The sequence below is a fragment of the Mirounga leonina genome, unplaced genomic scaffold (assembly GCF_011800145.1).
Source record: "Mirounga leonina isolate KUSES-001 unplaced genomic scaffold, KU_Mleo_1.0 Mir_101414, whole genome shotgun sequence".
Classification (NCBI taxonomy): domain Eukaryota; kingdom Metazoa; phylum Chordata; class Mammalia; order Carnivora; family Phocidae; genus Mirounga; species Mirounga leonina.
The window spans coordinates 2,143,709-2,164,591 of NW_023270121.1; the positions used below are offsets into that span (position 1 = coordinate 2,143,709).

The 20,883-nt window shown below is 42.4% G+C and overlaps 1 protein-coding gene across 1 annotated transcript; it reads right to left on the reverse strand.

Annotated features, from left to right (window-relative positions):
• Positions 1 to 139: 139 nt before the first annotated feature.
• On the reverse strand, positions 140 to 12,471 carry TMEM35A (transmembrane protein 35A). The gene is made up of 2 exons (XM_035016670.1): positions 12,176 to 12,471; positions 140 to 1,806 (listed from the first exon to the last, which is right to left on the reverse strand). Exons 1-2 carry the CDS (start codon positions 12,293 to 12,295, stop codon positions 1,399 to 1,401), a joined length of 528 nt encoding a protein of 175 aa, XP_034872561.1. The 5' UTR covers positions 12,296 to 12,471; the 3' UTR covers positions 140 to 1,398.
• Between the last annotated feature and the right edge of the window lie 8,412 nt (positions 12,472 to 20,883).

Genomic DNA, 20,883 nt, shown 5'->3' on the forward strand with positions numbered 1-20,883 from the left:
ATTTCAAAAATTTTTATTTTGAAAGAATGAGAGAAATAAGACAGAGGTATCAATTAACAAGAACAATGACACTGAAGAAAATACAATAATTTGTACTCCCCCCACACACAATGCCCCCACCCCTCTCCCCGTCCCTGGCACAATAATATTAAAACCATCAAAGCACATCTAACAAGGAGAAACAGCAGTATGGAATGAAGAAAGCAAAGTTCATACTGCTCAATCCAACCAATCCATATCAAATGTCCTTCCCCCTGCTGAACTCCAGCCACCATAATGATAAAGAGGTGTAGAGGAGACAACCAGAGGAGTAACTTGGATCTCTGCTTAGACTAGCAAAGTTCAGTGAAGAGTCAATAGGAGTAATGAATCTGTCTGGCAGGGAAACCCTGGATACAGCTCCTCTGTCAAGTCTCAGATGATTGAAGAGAACAGCTAGAGTTTGAGATTCACAGACTTCTAACGGGACTAATCCCTGCTCCCTCAACCCAACAGTAGAGCAGCTGCTGAATCCTGGTTGGGATTCTCTGCTGAGAATAGTAGGAAGTGAGGCAGCTTTTGGCTTAAGAACCACCCCCCCAAAAAAGAGATGTCTGGTAACAAGTTTACTGCTTCGATTTCAAACTGTGAGCAAAGGAGCTTAGTAGGTTGGTTTGGGGCAAAGGCAAGGTAAAATTCCAATTTTATCACTTGAAGAATTAGATTATGTGTTGACTGCATATATCCCTTATTTTAATTAAACTCAATATGGAGTATTTAAAATTTCAACAACTGTTACAGTGGAGGTTAATCAGTATAACTCAATGTCTCAAATTGAAGGAACTTTCTTCTAAAGTGGTAAATTTAAGTTTTCAACTTAATTTCCCTCATCCCACAGGAATACATCACTTGATTTATACCAGAAGTAAGTAGGATTCTCTTTAGAGGAGGTTTATTTTATTCTGCCCTCACTAGAATCAGTCTATAAAGGGAAGGATACCTCTGCAGGATTAGTTCAAGATCAGAGCCTTCTCCTCGCACCTGCGTGCGTGCACACACACACACACACACAAACACACACACACGGACAGTAAATACATTTTCCCACACATAATCTTATAGTCACATGCTTGCTGGAGTCCATCTCACAAATACACTTCAACAGTTAGCCGTATACATGTACATGCAGCAAGATGTGAGAGTTGCCCCAAAGTGATTAAAGGTGGTGCACATATGTCTATGTGGGGAGGTCATTTTAGGGTATAGGTGTACACAAGCCAATAGGACCATTAACTTGCAGATTATATTTTTTCCCTTTCCTTCAAGATAAATAAATCAAATGAAAAACACACACTGACATCTTCCTGGGTGTCATGGAGGCAACTGCCTGGAAGGTTCACTTTTTGCACTTCTGCTTTCCTATGACAACTTCATTTTGCCCTGAGGGGCCTTCTCATATAAAGAGGGCTGCTCCTCCGTGTTCCCGGCATTCCCTGCTTGCCCTGGTGGTGGCAAGGGCTTCTTCTCAGAAGACCGGTCTTCAGGCTTGCGGGCAATCAGCAGGCGGCAGGTGAGCAGGATTCCAAACACCAGAGCATGGGCGTAGCGTTTGAGAGGATCACCGACTAGTTGATGGAAGAAGAGCACAGCCAACACCAGCAAGAGTAGGAAGAAGTTGGCCACATCTTTGGGACGCCCAGGCACAAGGGTCATGACAATGCCACAGGCCACCTCAAGAGCACCAATGCTTTTGCGGAGGAGAATGGAATTGATCCCCATTTTCTTCAGCAGAGGGAGGGCTCGGACATAGCTCTTGTAAGCACGTTTCTAGAGTGAAATACCACAAGGAATGCCACATTAACCATGATTTTAAAATTAGAATGAAGAACACAGAAGCAAGGGCCTCCTTCCCCACCATTCCCTTTCCATGTCCCCATCAGGTCCCTTTTTTTTTTTTTTTTTTTTTTTTTACTGTGGCCCCTAAATAAAAGTCTTATAATTAAGATAAGAAAAAAACGAGCAATCTTCTGAGGTCCCTGTGATTTAAACCTTAGTAACAACAGGGTGCCTGGTGGCTCAGTTTGTTGAGGGTCTGACACGTGATTTCAGCTCAGGTCATGCATGACTGTGGGGCTGGGCTCTGCGTTCAGCATGGAGTCTGCTTGTCCCTCTCCCTCTGCTCCTCCCCCCTCTACTTGTGCTCTCTTTCTCTCTCTAAAATAAATAGATAAAATCTTTAAAAATAAATAAGACTTAGTAACAGCACCAAAGAGAATTTGGCTTTATAGTTAAAAATTATTTTCTGATTATAAATCATAAACAACACTAAAAGCATTTATAAGAAAATTTATTGGGCCCATAAAGTCTGGTACAGATTAGCCACAACCACATTTTCTAGTGCCTGCCTCGTCCAAACCCAGATGCATACAAATACCAACAAAAATGAAACAAGGCAAGGCACAGTATGATAAAGTCTCACTAATTCGGACTTCCTTAATTTGGAATCTGTGATAATTCAGAAAAAAAGCTGAGCAGGAGTTTATATTTGTGGAATCTGCAAAAATTAAAAGTGAGTACTAAGTAAATAGAAAAATAAAAATGTGTGCAAATGTTAGCCCCTTATATATCTTTAAAATATAGTAAGATAAAAATCATTCTCATGGTCAGTGAAATAAAGTCCCAGGCCTTTACAAGACACTACTTTGATTAGCCTGGTGCAAGTTCACTAATTTTAATTCAACAAATATGTATTGAGCACCTACTATGGATTATGCAATGGAGATAAAAAGGTAAATAAGACAGGGTCAAGAAGCTCTTGATCCAGTGGGGGGAAACAGATACACAAAACACCAGTATAAAGCAACATGGTTAGTGACACATAATAGACGTCTGTACAAGGTCTAATTGTAGCCCAAAGGGAGACATCATAGAACAGAGGAGGGAGTCACTGGATATATTACAAAGTAATAAGATTATATTGACCTTAGGGTAATAGGTAATCATATTTTTCACTGTATTCAGATTGGCCTGTAGTAAATCGATGAGATTTTATCAAGTGTCTTATTATGTTGGCCCACTGCTTTGTTTTCAGTAAGTACCCATTAATTCATTCAATATTTATTAAGTGCTTCCTTGCGCTAGGCACTGTACTAGGTACTTTGGATACAGATGTCAATCATTCAAAGGCCCTGCCTTCCTGAAGCTTGAGTTTATATGAAGAAAAGTTATGGGTGCTGAACAAAATTATGCAGTAGATATAGTAGAGCCACACCAGAGTGGTCAAGTTTCCCTAGATGGAAACGGAGAAAAGCTAGAGTGGAATATTAAAGGAAGACCAGGTGTTTGCAAGATCAATAAGGGAAGGGCATTGCAGGCAGAGGAAACTGGATAAGCAAAGGCCCTGAAGCACAAAACAGACTTGGGTGTTTCAAACACCACCCCAGTTCAGCATAGGTTGGGAGAGGGAGGGGTGACAGTGAGACATGAGACAGGGGAGATAGATATGAATCATGAATCATGAGAACTATATATGTCCTCTTATATATGTCTATATATGTGTCACTATGAGATCATGGGGAACTATATATGTTGTGTTGTGGAGGTGGATTTTATCCTATAAGCCAGGGGGAGCAACATAATTTGCTTTTGAGGAAGGTCCCTCTGGAAAAAGTGTGGAGGATGGATTGGGAGAGGTATGCCTGGAAGCAAAGAGACCAAGTAAGAGACCTAGAGTAATGACAGTAGGGATATAGGGAAGGGGGATGAGTCAAGGATACCTTTAATGCAAAATCAACAGAATTTAGTGTTATACTGGAAGTGGAACCTGAGGGAAAGGGATAAGTAAAGAAAGATTCTCTGGTCTCTGGCTTGGGTACCTGGGTAGAAGGGTGTTACCATTCTCCAGGTTTGGGCATGCATCTGAAAGAACAGGTTGGGGGTGGGGCAAGGGGTAAGGAGCAAGGGACTCAATTTGGGTTTTTTAGTTGAAGTGTCTCTAAGACATCTAAGTGGAGATGTCTGGTAGGCAGCTCAGTAAGAGAGGTCTGGAATAAAGATATAGAATGGATAGTCATCAGTATCCCAGGTAGAATGTATATATACAGTGGGAAAAATTGTGTGACAGACATTTAAGAAATGGAAAGAGAAAGATAGTCCACAAAGTAGACAGAAGAGAGTGTGGTCAGAAAAGTAGGGGGAAAACCAAGAGAGACAAGGTCATGGGGCCCAAGGTTTTCAAGAAGAGAATAGTCAAAAGTTCCAGATGCGAGGCAAGTATCATAAGAATCAGGCAGAAAGCCAACTTGACCTCTTAGAAGCATCTGGCACTTAGAATAGTGTTCATGGGCGCCTGGGTGGCTCAGTTGGTTAAGTGACTGCCTTCAGCTCAGGTCATGATCCTGGAGTCCCGGGATCGAGTCCCGCATCGGGCTCCCTGCTCAGCAGGGAGTCTGCTTCTCCCTCTGACCCTCCTCCCTCTCATGCTCTCTGTCTCTCATTCTCTCTCTCTCAAATAAATAAATAAAATCTTTAAAAAAAAAAAAAGAATAGTGTTCACACACTCTAGGTTTGGAACAAATGTGAAGTCATTTCTCTCACTTTTGGATAAGTGAATGCACCTTATTTCATGGATTAATTATCATGAGTGGCACAAGATAATCCTCTATGAGGACTGTTAAAAGACCAATGGTTTAGGGTGCCTGGGTGGCTCAGTTGGTTAAGCAACTGCCTTCGGCTCAGGTCATGATCCTGGAGTCCCGGGATCAAGTCCTGCATCAGACTCCCTGCTCAGCGGGGAGTCTGCTTCTCCCTCTGATCCTCCCCCTCTCATGCTCTCTGTCTCCCATTCTCTCTCTCAGATAAAAAAAAAAAAAAAAAAGACCAATGGTTTAGTGAAAAAAACAAACAAACAAACATGGGTTTTGATTCAAACAGACTTGGCTTTAAATCCCATCTCTGTCACTTTCTAGTTGGGTGTCCATAGGCAAATTATTTGACCTCTCTGAGCGTCATTTTCCTGAGCAGGGTTAAGACTAAAGTGAAATGAGCCAGGCTATTTGCCTTGAATGCAAAATTTAAGAGGGCACAAAGAACATTTCTTGATTAAGGTAGATAATATCATTAATGAGCAAAATATCAAAGCTTTTACATAAATGCAAGATCCAGCTCTGCACTTATACAACCCTGCCTTATCTCTTCCCAATCCTGGCCCTATCAGATCCTGTCTTTAAAACTTCACCTCACCCTAGTCCCTATCCTGTTCCTGAGCATGTAAAGGAAACACAGTGTTAGTCTTTCTTCCTCCCTCTTCCCATTTTAGGTTAAATCAGGGACTTTCAGAGAAATTAGTAGAGACGTTGACTAGTCGGCAGAGTAAAACTCTGGGCTGAACTGAGCCAGACCCACATGGAGCAGAGCAGAGATGAGGGTTAGGGCACCTGGTGGTGGGGAAAAGTGTACCCGTTTCCTCTCACTATTAAACTAGATGCCACCTGCCCACTCTCTCCCCCTCTGCACTCTGGTAACAGTAACGGGGCAACATTAGGGAAAGAAATCTAGACGCAAGAGGCTTCCTTAACACTTGTAAGTGAGGACTATTTCTAATTAACAGCACAAAGCTTCCCAAGAGGCAGTTCCTAAACCCTAAATGTAAGCTTTTGACATGATGAACACAGGAGGCAAGATGAGTTTCCCACAGTCAGTTCAGAGCCAAGACTTCAGATGCTGGCTGAGTGGCTTCTGGAAACGCTCCTTTTTTGGCTAAGGCTAACCACCCATCATTCAGGAATAGATTCTTAACTATACTACAGTGGAATCTGTAGCCTGGGGCCAAATTCCACGTCTTTAAATCAAGTTCCTAGAACTTGGGTGATTTTTTTTCTTTACATTTGGTATAACTTCATATTACTTTTTCAGTTGTTTATCTAACTGCTTAAACTACAGCTGTGGCTCTTTTATGCAGCTGTTGCCTCTTTTTTTCCCTTTCCTTTCTCCAGAGGAAACTGCACATGGATAAGCCATCTCATCAAATCTTTAGTTCAAAGCTGAGTAGGTATAGATAGCATCTATTCTCCAGGACTCCAGACAGGGAATGTTTAATTTGTTAGAAATGGGACTAAGCTTGGATGGAGTCTTGACATTATAGGAAGCCCTTTATTCTTTCTCCTGTGGAGTAGGATGGAGACATCAGAAGAATCCTACTATTGCCAGCCGCATCAGTGTTTGGTCTGGGCCACCTCAGTTCTAACAATAGAAGGTTCACATGTCTTGAATCTATAGTAACTAGAGCTCTAAAGACTTTAATTGTTCTGATAGTAAGAATAAAGAGAGTTGACTGAGTCACTCTCCCAAAAGGCTCTCACAATTCACTTTGTTGGGTCTGTTTCCCTTCCATTGCAATGACCCAGACCCTGTAACCTTAGTTTCTTTATAGGGCAGGGAAGCAGGGAAGAGGAGTGTTCAGTCAAATGTTTCAAATCCCTTTAATCGAAAGCAATCATCCAACAATATCCTTGGGCTGAGATTCTTAAGATAAGCTAAATTTCAATTTTAGTTTTGCCCCTAAGTTGCTTGGAGAAAATTACTAAGCATTTTATTATCTGGGTTTCCCCTTTTTGTAAATTAAATGAACATTTTGGAGATTTAGTAAAAAAAAAAAAACAAAAAACATAGCATCATGGCATCAAACAAGGGCCACACACACACACACACAGACACACACACACTTCATTATTAATGAACCATACAATAATGAGAAGTCCATGTGTTTGCAAGCAAGCCACGGTGATTATTTTAATGATAATAGTGGTGAATCAAACAGGTCCTTTCTTATGGTGTGAGAAGATATGATTCAGACATGAGTCAAAAGCATATGGAGCCTTTCTTTAGTCATACCTTTTTTCTTTTTGTAATTTACTCTTCACAACACCCCAGGGTCCATGATCTCATATTAATGACATTTATTTGAAGAACTCAAAACTGTCTAATTACACTTATCTTCAATTACAATTAATAACTGATCCAAGTCAGCTAACAGGACAAAATGGGAACAGAGACCAAGTGGTTTGGTCCACTTCAGTATACTTATGCCAGTTGGGTAAAAGAAAAAAAAAAGGCTAATCTACTGTGAATTCCATTTATATAAAGTTCAAAAACAGGTAAAACTAACCTATATTGTTGGAAGTCAGAAAATAATAACTCTTGGGGAGGTAGTAACTGGAAGGGGCCATGAGGGCGGTTTCTGGGGAGCTGATGTTCTGTATTCTCGATATGGGTGCTGGTTACACAGGAGTATTCTGAAAATTCCTTGAACTGTACATTTATGTTAGATGCACATTTCAGAATGTATGTCACACTTCACTAAAATTTACAGAGAGAAAAAAAACTATGAAAGCGAAAGAGGGCACTGACAAAAATACATTTTGGCTAAAATTCTCAGCCTCATTGCTATCTTAGACCATAAAGGCTACATAACTGCTGCAAAGTTTACTGACTCCAGTATGATTTCCCTGCATTTTTGTAGGGGAAAAAGCCACATGTGAGTTATCGATTATTTCTTAAATGCAATAAAAAGCCATCACGTGTTTAATTGCCAAATATCCATGTGAATGATAAACACATTTTAAGCAATTCTACTTCCCACTGTCATATAGTACCTACCTACAGGGGAAGCTGGTAAACCTGGTCCTACTAACCAAACTGGATCCTTCCCAGATTGCATTTGAGGCCCAAAGGTAGCTCTGTAACAAGCATAGCTGTTGGCCATTGAGACCTTAAAGGCTCCAATGCCCTGGCATCAGCTCCAGTGGAGTTTAGCTTGGGATGGTTGGCTGTATGAACTAAGGCAAAGTCACTTCACAACTCAGAGGCAGTTTCCTCTCTGAGGGAATAAAAGTACTGTACCCCCTCAGAGAGCAGTCTAAGCATCAGTGAATCACTATCTTATCACCTAGCTGGAAAGCAATTAATGGCGGTGATTGGAAGCATAAAAGATTACCTAAGGACGTTAAATAAACTGCCCAAACGTATCTGGAGTGTTTCCCCAGGGTTATACAAACTGGACGGCATTTAACTATAGATAAGCCAATCAACCAAATCAACAAAACTTCCCTCTGAGGGGATGCGAAGAAGCAGAGACTTGCCCTGTTTTCCTTGGGACCAAAATCCCTTGGCTTCATTGCGACAGGATTTTGGGTATTTTCTCACCATTCTACATGTGGCCCCTTTTGATTACAGAACGGAACCACTGCTACAAAGAGCTGGATAGCAAATTTAGAGCAAGTCAACCTTTTGTATGTTCCCCATCACTGCACAGAAAACTGCTTAGCAGCATTTGTAAGTGCTGTCTCCCAATTTCAAGTGAATTAATGAAGGCATTTAGTCAAGGGAGTGATCAGTCATGTTGAATTCATGTGGGCTTTAGAGTACTCTATAATGACACTTGCTAAATCTGGAGGAGGTATGGGGCGACACACACCAAATGGGCAATTCAGAGTGACATCTGGAAGTTCTGCATGGAATCCACTGTGCATTAACCAGCAGCAAGTGTGGAGTTTTCAAAATTAGCTAATTGCATAAAGGTCTGTTCACCAGGGCACATGAAAATAGCATCTTGCTCTTCTAAATGCCTGATTTCTTTTTTTTTTTTTTAAGATTTAATTTATTTATTTGACAGAGAGAGACACAGCAAGAGAGGGAACACAAGCAGGGGGAGTGGGAGAGGGAGAAGCAGGCTTCCCGTGGAGCAGGAAGCCCGATGCGGGGCTCGATCCCAGGACCCTGGGACCATGACCTGAGCCGAAGGCAGACGCTTAACGACTGAGCCACCCAGGCGCCCCTAAATGCCTGATTTCAATCCCTTAAACTGACCATTCAAATTAGTCAGGCAGCCACTGCATGATGTGGAATCAATTATCACCATCACTTCACCCAGAGCATTTCTTAAACATTTGCTATATGTAAACACTGTACCAGATGCTTCCATATATAATCTCAATTAATATTTACAACAACCTACTAAGGGAAGAATTATTATCCTCATTTTACAAATGAGGAAACTGAGGCAGTAGGAATGTCAGGACTCAAGCACAAACCTATACGACTGAAAGCCTGTGTTCTTTACATTAACCAATCCTGGCTTCTGCAGTACAGGAAAGCAGCTACTAGTCATTTGTCTGTTTGGTTTTTAGCAATGATTCTTTATGGAGGGGACAACACCTAAGCATAACACTAATGGTTTTAGAACAAGAAATAAAAAAAGTGGCAGAAAAGAAAAAAACCAAAAATCTAAATTTGAAATTGGTTTCGAAGTAAAAATATGGATTGGTGTAGTTGAGCTGTTACGAAAAAGAAGCAAAAGTATGCCAGATATTTTCAAGAATCAGTTGCAAGTTCTGACATCCAAAAAGGCAGTTGTAATCATTAATGACTCCTCTACTGAGAATATTCAGTCACAGGCTTGGTTTCTAATCTCTGCTCCCACAACAGCTTACCCTATGATACTGGATCAGTTTGATCCATCAGTAAAATAAGAATAACTAATAAAATGAATTTACCTCACTGATATGTTTTAAAGAGCAAATAATCTTTAAACAACAACACTTTGAGATCTTGTAAGAAAAGCTACTGCAGGCAATGCATGACTGTCAAAGCAGAGGAATTACTCCTAAATGGAAAACAGAAAATCCCAGATAATCAACCTAGCTGATCTAGAGTTGGGGTCCTAAGGGGCCATACTCCCTTCTAAGAGCAAGAAATGGCTCCTGAACTACATAATCAAGATCCAACCAGAGAACTCTGAAGGGTGGTGACCAGCCAAGACAATGCTCCAATGACTCATTCATTCACTCATCCATTCAACAAATATAAATTGAGCCCCTTCTTTGTACTAGAACTGAGTTTTTCCCATTTCCTATGGACTTAAGAATAAAGCTTGGCCAGCCCAGGACTGGTGCCGTGGGTCCTGTGCTGAACAGCCATCCCCAGCCTGGGGCCAATGTTCAATGCAGGAGGGGACCCTGGAAAAGGCAATCTGAAAATCCTCCTCAAGCTTCATACTACTGTGAAGTCTACCTCCCAGCTAGACATAGTTCTTCCATGCCCCCGAACACATAAGCACAGAATTGTGTGTACACACACATACACACACACGCGCACGCACGCACAATAGTTCTATACTGCTGTATTAGCTTATACCTATTTAAATATGTTCCTTTGTGATATGAAATCTTGATATTGGTTTCTTCGGCTTTTCAGTAGACTGCAATAGACAGCTCCACTCCCTAGGAAGAAACCTACTATAAACCCATTTGTGGCTGGTCCTCCTTGTGAGCTCCTGCCAAGCTGGTAGGAAGATTCCTGGTGACTCCATCTTAGTTGGATTGCCTGCAGAGCCTAACATTGTACTTAGGGTGCAGTGTGGGGTGGGGGGCCTCTAAAACAGCTGAGGAGGGCCTGGGGGCCAGGGAGTATACTGAAGAAGGATACTATGTCCTAAGGAAAAGGAAAAGTCAAAAATACCTAAGGTGTACACACAAACATATTAATACATGTATATATGAAAAGTAAAGAAAAGCAATAGCATATTCATTTACTTGTAATCTAACACTAAACTACTACCACCAAGACAAAAATATAGTGGCATTTCACCTCCACACTGTCTGTCTGCCTTTGGTGGCTTCTGCTACCCCACCTCCCCTCCCCTCCCCAGTGCAGGCTGCCTTGGATACTCATTTTGACCTGATTTCAATTCCATCTGGTCAAACATGCTGGGAGGAGGGGAAGGGAGAAGGAGAAATACATTAGTATTTGCCACTGGGGCTAGACCTAGGCCCTTGAATCCCAGCCACCCTCCCCCACCCCAGGGTGATCCTGTGGTGAGAGAGACATGGAAAGCACCAGCTCAAACCCTGAGACAGAAGCCAGGGCTGCCTGCAAACATTTTCTGAGCATCTACAATCTGCCAGTCTCCATCTATTTGCAGCTCACGTTGAGGGGCTCTGGAAGGCTCCGCAGTGGGCTCCAGGAGAGCGCTATTTATTCCTGCCAACATGTGGGGCTAGACCTCCTTGCCTCAGCCCTAAGGGAGACCCTCTTGCCTCTTTTCTCTCCCCCTTCCTGTTCCTCCCCTAAGCTCCTTTCCTTCTTGACCTTGAGAGCCCAGTAATGGGTTCCCTCCTATTACTGGCAGTCAGGCAAAGGCAGTGAGAAGCAGGTTCTCTTCAGCTGGGGCGGGGAAATGAAGAGGCAAAGTGACAGGGGGAGAGACGAAAGACGAGAGACCGAAAGTGCTGGAAACATCCCCTGCCATCTCCTCGCACTCCACAGCATAGGAACAAGTCCTCTTCACGCCCAACTGGGGAGAGCAGCCCAGCCCCCAGGTTGCAGAGGAAATGTTTTGGCCAGTCACCTTCGGTGATTTCAACTCTGCAGAGGGGAAAACCTGCAGAGGACCTGACCCCGGGCATCCACAGGAGGCAAGGTGGGAATTATGGACTATTTTGCAGGAAAGAAGAGGCAGACTTTGCAGATTAGCCCACAAACAAAACAAAACAAAACAAAACAAAACACCCAGGTCTCCCTTGAGAAAAGGGGCAGAAGCAGGCGCTCAATGACCTTTATTTGGGCCAAGACTGCTTTGTCTGAAGGATACAGACACAGCCAGGCGGCTAGGGGATCAGCTCTCCACCAGGGATGAGGAATACCTTTCCCGCCCCTAGGAATCGCTTGTTTTAGTAGCCCGTTCTCCTCCAGATCTTTCCCTCCTTCCCCTTTGTTCTTCCCTAAGATAAATAAACTCTCCAGCTTGCTAAACTCTTAGCTCCAAGGGAAGGAATCAGACTTGCAGCCTGGTTGCCCGGACTTCGGGTGTGCTAGAAGGAGGGAAGGATTCCTGCCAGTGACAGGTGTTACGCAGGTCTCAGCCTTCTGGTTTACTTGGAGGTGGGGTGTACTCGCCGGGCGACCCCTCCCCCAACTGGCATCCAGTGGCTCCAAAACAGTTGCTCCCAGCATAGCCCACAAATGAAATCGCTCTTGTCCAGCTGCTCCTTCAGAGCCGCAAAGTTGTTGGGGAGAAGGTATGGTCCGGGGTGGGGGTAGGGGTTAAGGGGACCGGACCATGGACTGGGAAGGAAAGAAGGGGAGAGGTACTCACAATCCCTTGGGGGTGCGTCCCTCGTCACCCGTTTGCTTCACTTACCATCTCAGTGTAGGCATCCTTGCTGAGCCTGGGGGTCAACTTGATAGTTCCCATGAAAACAAAGAAGAGTCCCAGGGCCACTGAGAGGGCCACGACAGTTATGGTTCTGGGGGATGCCATGGGGTCGCCGAGGCAGGTCCCAACTAATCCTTCCGCTGGGCGCACCCCGTCTGTCTAAGGCGCAGGCAGTTAGCACAGAGAGAGCTAGAGGGACGCTGCGGAGGCAGCAGGCAGCTAGAATGACAAAGGGAGGGAGAGGAGGGAGCTCGAGAGAAAAATTGAGAGATCGCGATTCAACCTCTCTCACTACAACAATCTCTGGGTCCTAATGCCCTACGCTTACTCCTGGCCAAAAGCACAGTCTGGAAGTTAAAGACCTAAACTGAGGTGGATACTTCACGTCTTAAAATGGGAGGAAAGTAGGTTATGCTTCGAGGTCTGTTCCTGGGCTGCTCTGGAAGGAGGAATCAGGGGAGACCTCCTGCCCACCACTTCCCACCAGGCGCACTTTTCATCTCTATAGTCCTCTAGTTATTCACTCCCTTTTTGCAACCTCCCTCCTTCTCTCCCCTTTCCCTTTCCCTCAGTCGAAACAGCGGTCCTCAGTTTATTTGTTTCTGCAGTGGGTAACACTCAAGGATAAAACTGCAAAGTTGTCAGGCTCCGTTGCTCCTGAAGAAAGGTTTATTTTTCTCTGCCTGGAAAACCTTTAATGGCTCCCATTGTCCAGTCGTTAACGCCAGAGTTTTAGATTTGGCATTTTGACCTCTGCCTCTCTTTGGAGGTTTATCTTCCAATAGCTCCCATGCCTCCCCTCCTCTCCTATCTACTCAGGGCCCCATACAACCTGAGCTTTCCCACCTCCCCTACATTCCCTTTCCCTACTCCATCACTATTCCTTAACATTCAACCTTTTCTTCAAAGTCATCTCCGCAAAGCCTTTCCTGATCCAGTCCCAGCTGGATATGGCTTCTCCCTCCTCTGATTTGCTGAAATAATAACCAATATCTGTTTACTGTTTACTAAGTGCTAGACAACCACCTTTTACTTGTATTAACTCATTAGCTTTACAGCAACACTGCAAGCTAGGTATGAGCTCCCACTTTATGGATGGACCATTGTTGAGGCACAGGGAAATAAGTAACTTGCCCAAGAGTACCTGCTGGCAAGTGGAGAGCCAGAATTCAAACCTAGGCAGTCTTTTTTTAAAGATTTTATTTATTTATTTGACAGAGAGAGACACAGCGAGAGAGGGAACACAAGCAGGGGAGTGGGAGAGGGAGACGCAGGCTTCCCGCTGAGCAGGAAGCCCGATGCGGGGCTCAATCCCAGGACCCTGGGATCATGACCTGAGCCGAAGGCAGACGCTTAACGACTGAGCCACCCAGGCGCCCCCAAACCTAAGCAGTCTTAACCTGGGTTAGGAGCCCAGGTTCTTGGGCACCTGGGTGACTCAGTCTTTGGGCGGCTGCCTTCGGGTAGTGATCCAATGGTCCTGCCTCGGGATCCCTGCTCGGTGGAAGGCCTGCTTCTCCCTCTCCCTCTGCCGCTCCCCCTGCTTGGGCTCTCTCTCTGTCAGATAAATAAATAAAATCTTTAAAAAAAAAAAAAGAGCCCAGGTTCTTAACCACTGCTCTATTGCCTCTCCATATACTTCATAAGTATGGCACTGACCTGATCTGCTTTGCACTGTAATTACACACACACACACACATACACACACACCTTTTTGATGAGGCAGTGTTCATTAAGAGAGATAATAGTGTGGAGTCAGGTCCAGAAGGTCCAGGGCTTAAAAGCCAGCTCTGCCACTAACTCTGGGAACTTGTCACTTAACTTCTCCGAGCCTCCATTTCCACATTTATAAAATGTCTATGAAAATTCAGCCTCAAAAGTTTGTTGTAAGAATTCGATATAAGTAAATTGCCTAGCACAGTGTCTAACATATAATGATGTAGTTCCCTTTTTGCTTCTTTTGTCTTCCTAATCTACTCCACAGTTAGTGTAGCTTATAAGCATTTCAAAGGTAGGAACAACTTCTGTATATCCCCCATAGTACCTAGAACAATACTTTTTGTGCACCAGATCCTAACAAATTTTCCTTGGGGGTGGGGGAAACTGATGAATTTAAATGCACATATTATCCCTGGGAGTGGTTAACGCTTTAAGGTTTAGCAATCAGTTAACATCTTTTTTTTTTTTTAAGATTTTATTTATTTATTTGAGAGAGAGATTGAGAGACAGAGAGCACGAGAGGGAAGAGGGTCAGAGGGAGAAGCAGACCCCCCGCTGAGCAGGGAACCCGATGTGGGACTCGATCCCGGGACTCCAGGATCATGACCTGAGCCGAAGGCAGTCGCTTAACCAACTGAGCCACCCAGGCGCCTCAATCAGTTACATCTTATTGTGGAAGAATTTCAGGCTTTCGTGATTATGATTAGACCTATAAATTACTGAGTTCTACAATGCACATACAAGTGAATTAGGCACTATAGGAATTATATACCATTTGCTTTCAAATTACATGATAATGGGAATAATAATATTAATTATAAAATGTACAAAATACTGAATAATAATAATACTAATAATAAATATAAGGAAAAAATAACTCATGATCCCAACATGCTGAGATGAACATTGTTATTCTGATTGGTCAATATTCTTCTTCATTTTTTTAAAATAATCTTTGACAAGTTCCTTGCCTTCTTTTTTTCCTGCCTTTTTTTCTTTTCAATGTTTTCTTTTTTAAAAAAAATTTATATTTCTTTATTTGAGAGAGAGAAAGAGACAGAGCATGAGCAGTGGGGAGGAGGCAGAGGGAGAGGGAGAAGCAGACTCCCAGTGAGTAGGGAGCCTGATGCAGATGCAGATATGGGGCTCTATCCCAGGACCCTGAGATTATGACCTGAGCTGAAGACAGATGCTTAACCAACTGAACCCACCCAGGCACCCCGACTGATCAATATTCTAATTGACCTTTTTCTTAAATATTTCTCTATGTACAAAATACATATAAATTTGTTTTTCAAAATTTGATCCTACTATAGAGTCAGTTTTATACCCTGCTTTTTTTTCAATGGTTAGCATTTTTCTGTATCATTAAACTTCAAAAACACAATCTTTCTGCATTGAGGATTTCAGTGTTTTTCATCTTCACCAATTTCATTCATAAAAATTTGTATTTTGTGGATTATTGGTGTGTTAGAACATTTTCTCATATATTTGTTGGTCACATGTATACTTTCTGTTTATGTCCTTTTCCATTTTTATTTTGAGTGTTGGTGTTTTTGATCGATTCATAAGAGCTCTTTATATCATACTGACATCAATTATGTTTTAAATATCTTTCCCAGAGGTGCCTGGGTGGCTCAGTCTTTAAGTGTCTGCCTTCAGCTCAGCTCATGATCCCAGGGTCCTGGGATCGAGCCCCGCGTTCTTCCACTCCCCCTGCTTGTGTTCCCTCTCTCTCAAATAAAGAAATAAACAAAATATTTAAAAAAATAAAAAAATATCTTTCCCACTTTGTTTTTGCCAATAAATTTAACGGAGTCAAGTCTAGCAATACTTTTATGGCTTTTCCATTGCTTTTTTACTTAGAAAATTCTTCCCAATCTCAAAATTTAACATTTGCTTATACTTTTTAAAGCTGTTTTATGCTTTCATTTTTTTTTTTTTTACATTTTATATGTTAATGAATTCTGTCCTTGTTGGTTTGTGATGCTTCCTTTATTGTATATTGGGTTCTTATCTTTTTACTAGGTCAGTCTCAAGGCTTCTATTCCACTGATTTGTTTGTTGATTCTTGTGACAATACTATAATGTTTTAAATATTATAACTTATGTATACATTTTAATATCTCATAAGCCAAGTATCCCATCATTATTATTCTTTCTTTGAAAATTTCTTTGCTATTTTCCTTATTTATTCTTTTAGGTGAACTTAGAATCACTTTATCATGGTAAATAACTTTGAATCTTGACTGGATTAAATTAAACATATGATTAATTTTTAAAAGCGGTCATCTTACAAAATTTAGCTTTTCCATCTAGAAATATGGCATCAATTTCCATTTATTCAAATCCTAGTTATTGAGAGATATACAAATATCCTTGTTTTCTTTGTGTAGAGCATATGCCTTTTAAAAAATGTTATTTCTAGGGGTGCCTGGGTGGCTCAGTTGGTTGAGTGTCTTCTTTTTGGCTTGGTCATGATCCCAGGGTCCTGGGATCAAGCAGGGTTCTGGGATCGAGCCCCACGCTGGGCTCTCTGCTCAGCGGGAGTCTGCTTCTCCCTCTCCCTGCTGCTCCCCCTGCTTGGAATCTCTCTCTGTCAAATAAATAAATAAAAACTTTTTTAGGGCGCCTGGGTGGCTCAGTCGTTAAGCGTCTGCCTTCGGCTCAGGTCATGATCCCAGGGTCCTGGGATCGAGTCCCATATCGGGCTCCCTGCTCCGCGGGAGGCCTGCTTCTCCCTCTCCTACTCCCCCTGCTTGTGTTCCTGCTCTCACTATCTCACTATGTCTCTCTCTGTCAAATAAATAAATAAAATCTTTAAAAAAAAAAACGTTTTAAAAAAAAGTTATTTCTAGGGATTCTCTGCTATTTTTTGTCATCATCACAAATGGATTTTTTTTTCTCCATTATATCTTCTAACTGGTTGTTGCTGGCTTATAGGAAAACTATTGATTGCTATTCAGCCACTTTGTTGAACTCTTTCCTGAACTCTTTTTTCTGAGTTACATCTGAGTGTTTCAACTGATTCCCTTGGGTGTTCTCTGGAGCAACAAATGAATCAGCTACAAATAATGATGGTTTTTGTTTCCTTTTCCAATAGTTATACCTCATTCCTTTTTCACATCTTACCGTGCTAGCTACAGGCCAGCTTCTAAGATTTGCCTGGCCTGGGGCAAGAGTACAAATGGAGGTCCACTTACCACATGTCAAGGAACCGTGAATTGGAACACAAAGAGAAGCCAGAAAGCCAATGCTTGTTACTACTGGGAAACAATCATTGTTATGGAAGAATCTATTGCTACTGAGAGAGGAAGGACTTGACAGGTTGATTTATCTTTTCTCTTACTAAGCACTTCTGCTGCTCAAATTCTCCCTGCACACTAAAGCAGTGTCTGATATCAGCAGCAACATAACTCACAAACTTTCAAGGCATTAGGATGCATTTGCCTTTTGTTTCAAGCACACAGGGCAAGCGATAGGAAGTATTCCCCTTGCATTTGAAGGATGTTAATTATGAGAGCAGAGGGTTAGGGTTATGTGTTGTGCCACACTGAGCACTGGATCCTGAGTGACACAGATGGCCATGTCTTCTTTAATACATTTATTTTTATGTATTTGTAATATGAGGGATCCTCTAAACTGTGGGTGCCAAAGCAGAAGCCCCTCTTGCCCAGGTGTGAGAATAGTACTGGTTGCTTGGAACATTTCTAAGCACTTTTAAATGGCAACAGTCTAGCTTTGTCTTCAATCCTAGTAAGAATGCTTTTAATAATAGAGAGTTATCATTTACTGAGGGGTTACCATGTGTCAAATGCCATTATAAGTGCTTTACATACATTATCTCATTCATTCCTTACAGCAACGCCCCAAAATAGAAACTATCATTACTGGGCTTTGTTTGGTTAAGTAACTTGCTCAAAGTCACATGTCTGTATGTTACTGAGCTGGGATTTGAAACCCAGATATGTCTGAAAAAAGTCCATTTTATTAACTGCTACATCATGCTAACTTTTATTTTATCATTTATCATAATGTTAGCTGTTGGTTTGAGATGATTCTTATCTTTATTTGGCTCTGGAGGCAAAATAGAACACTGGATTTTTAAACTTGAACTTGAAACTGACCTGAGATCCAGTGCCTGGTTCCTACAAAGAGGTGGCCCTCCTTGCTGTCTCTTAGGGCATGAGAAGTTCTATTCTCTTTTTTAAGATCTATTTATTTATTTTTAGAGAGAGAGGGAGAGGGAGAGAGGAGGGGTAGGGGGAGAGAGCGAGAGAATCTCCAGCAGACCCCTCGCTGAGCATGGAGCCCAATGTGGGGCTTGATCCTAGAATCCTGAGATCATGACCTGAGCAGAAACAAAGAGTTGGATGCCCAACTGAACGAGCCACCCAGGCTCCCCAAGAAATTCTATTCTTGATCCGTACCATTCCTTACATCCTCTCATTTGCATATTTGTAGGTTTTTGCTCCACCTGTAGAGGTCTCTGGGTGGTGACTACACCAGGGGTCCTGAACTCACATGCTCACAGAGGGTGAAGAGTTCATGTAAATGTGTAAATCCCATGAGATATTAGGCAACAGATACTAAGTTTTTTGTATAGTGATCCCTGAATGCTCTGAAAATTCTGTTTAGTGAGTTCTATTATTAAGCCAATTTTTACAGATGGGGAAACTGAGGCTCAAAGAGGTGAGGTCATTTGCCCAAGGTCATCTTCTCATGAGTGGCAGAGCTAGAAATAGAGTCTGCCTAACAGCAGAGCCTATTTTTTGGACCACTATTGATTTTTAACCTTGGCTGGCCTTAGAATCACCTGGAAATTTCCTTTTAAGGCATATAAGCAAGGCCCATCTGCAGAGATTTTGATTTAATTGGTCTGGGGTGGGTCCCCAGCACTGGTATTTTCAAAAAAACTTTCCAACTGATTCTAATGTGCGATCACGCTAATGAACCCTGGACTCTGTTGCCTCAAAACTCAGCGACCTCAGCGGTATCTCAGGGAAACACAAGGCACATGGTGGGAAAAGAGTGAAAAGTGAAAAGAGAAACAAGGTTATGGTGGGGTGAGTGCCTCTGCCTACATATGTTCTTTATAAGGTAGGTGTGAACAGCAAGCTCTGAGGACAGCTTGCACAGTAATGGCTCTTTCCTGAGCTTCACAAATAGTGCTAATCGAGACCCTCTACAGCATTGGATTGAATGTGTCAGTTTTATCAAAATCCCAACTGACAGGTAGCTATACTCGGCAAATACTGCTCTTCGATTTTAATTCTTTGAGTTACTTCCACAAAAGAACCAGCTGTCAGAGCCAGGTTAGAAACTGAGCCTAACCCAGGCTGTGTCCATATCAGCAATCTTGTGTTCTGTGAGCACAGCCCCTGCACTGTGTTCTCCCCCAGGGTGGAATCTCTTGTCTGGTCTTACTGGAGAGGCAGAGGCAGTGACTGGAACCTGCAGTTCAGAACATCCCCAGGGTCCCTGAGCACTGAGCCATGAAGAGAGTGTAAGCTTTCTCATGTTCTTACAGCTAGAGGCTCTTCTGTCCTTGACGGAAGGCGATAGAGTACAGAGTACAGGTCCTCTGCTCCAGCAACAACAGCATCACTCGGGAACTTGATTGAAATGCAAATTTTCTGGCCGTACCCTATACCCACTGAATCAGAAGCTCTGGAAAGGGGCCCCAGCAATCTGTTCTATCAGGTCCTCCAGGGAATTTGGAGGCACACTAAAATTTGAGAACCACCAATGAAAAGCTGAAAGATTAAAAGTGGAGACACAAGCATCAGACGGCTAAGTTCAAGTTCTGGTTCCACCACTTCCTGCATGACCTTGGGCAAGTTATTGATCCCTCACTAAATGTCAGTTACCTCATCTGTAAAATACAGCTACCAATTTTCTTACCTGTAAAATAGGTACTTACATGGGATAATGCACATAGAGCGCCAAGCACAGAGTGAGGCACAAAATAGGGATTCAATACATGCTGAATACTTATTATTATTATTATTTTATTACTATTATTCTGTTCTGGATAATCACTTTTATTTCCAACATAATTGGATTCCTTTGGAAAAGATCCTAATTACAAGATCAGAAACCAAACAAAATATCTTAAACAACTCAGTGGGGACGGGGCAGAAAGCATTTCACTTACATTTCTTCACAGAATCATGGAACATAAAAGCATAGGGGAGCATCTTAAAAACAATCTAGTCCTACCATTCCATTCAACCTGGTAATGGCTCTTAAAAGAAATCCAGGTGCATAGCATCAGGAAAAGAAAGTAGAGATGAGCGTCATTAGTATTGAAGATTTGCTGGGGGTGGTGATTTGGAGATGATGGAAATTATAGCCTCTAGGTTGTTGCAGAATTTGTGCCCTTGGGCTGAGTCCCAGGCATGAAGCTGAGGTTCAGGTACTGATGGCATTCCAATGTGGACCAGGACATGGGAGAGGTGTCCCCCTGTTATTTCTCTACATCTAGCTCTGAGGGAAGAGATGCCAGTGTTGGAATGCTATTAATATTGAATTGCAAATTTCAACACTATAAAAAGCAAAGGGTTGGGACCTTAAGTGAGAAAGTGAACATCAGCACCAGCCATGTAAATGCGAGGTAGTAAATATCTGTGTTACCTTAGAAACCAGAACATAAAGGTAGCTAGGTAGTTTGGTGACAGTTTCCAGGGTAATTCCTCCCACATACAACATGAGAGCTTTCCTATTATGTTAACTCTTTCTCTATAAGCCCACTGGACCCTCACTCAGTGTTCCACTATCATCTCTCTCTCTCAAAAATCTCTCTTTCTGACTTCTTTATTTTTGTAAGTGCCAATGCCATTCTCCTAAGTACTCTCTTAAAAAACCCTTGATGTTTATCAGGGAACTGAAGGGCCCCAAAAGTAATATGTATCTCCAAACCTAAGAGATACAGTTTAGAAAAAATTAGAAACATAAATCAGGAAATGATAGAC

Excerpts from the sequence above, each read along its gene's own strand:
- TMEM35A (XM_035016670.1), bottom strand. The coding sequence starts at position 12,295 with ATGGCATCCCCCAGAACCATAACTGTCGTGGCCCTCTCAGTGGCCCTG. Across the intron at positions 1,807-12,175 it reads AGGATGCCTACACTGAGATG|AAACGTGCTTACAAGAGCTA; the intron begins GTAAGTGAAGCA and ends ATTTCACTCTAG.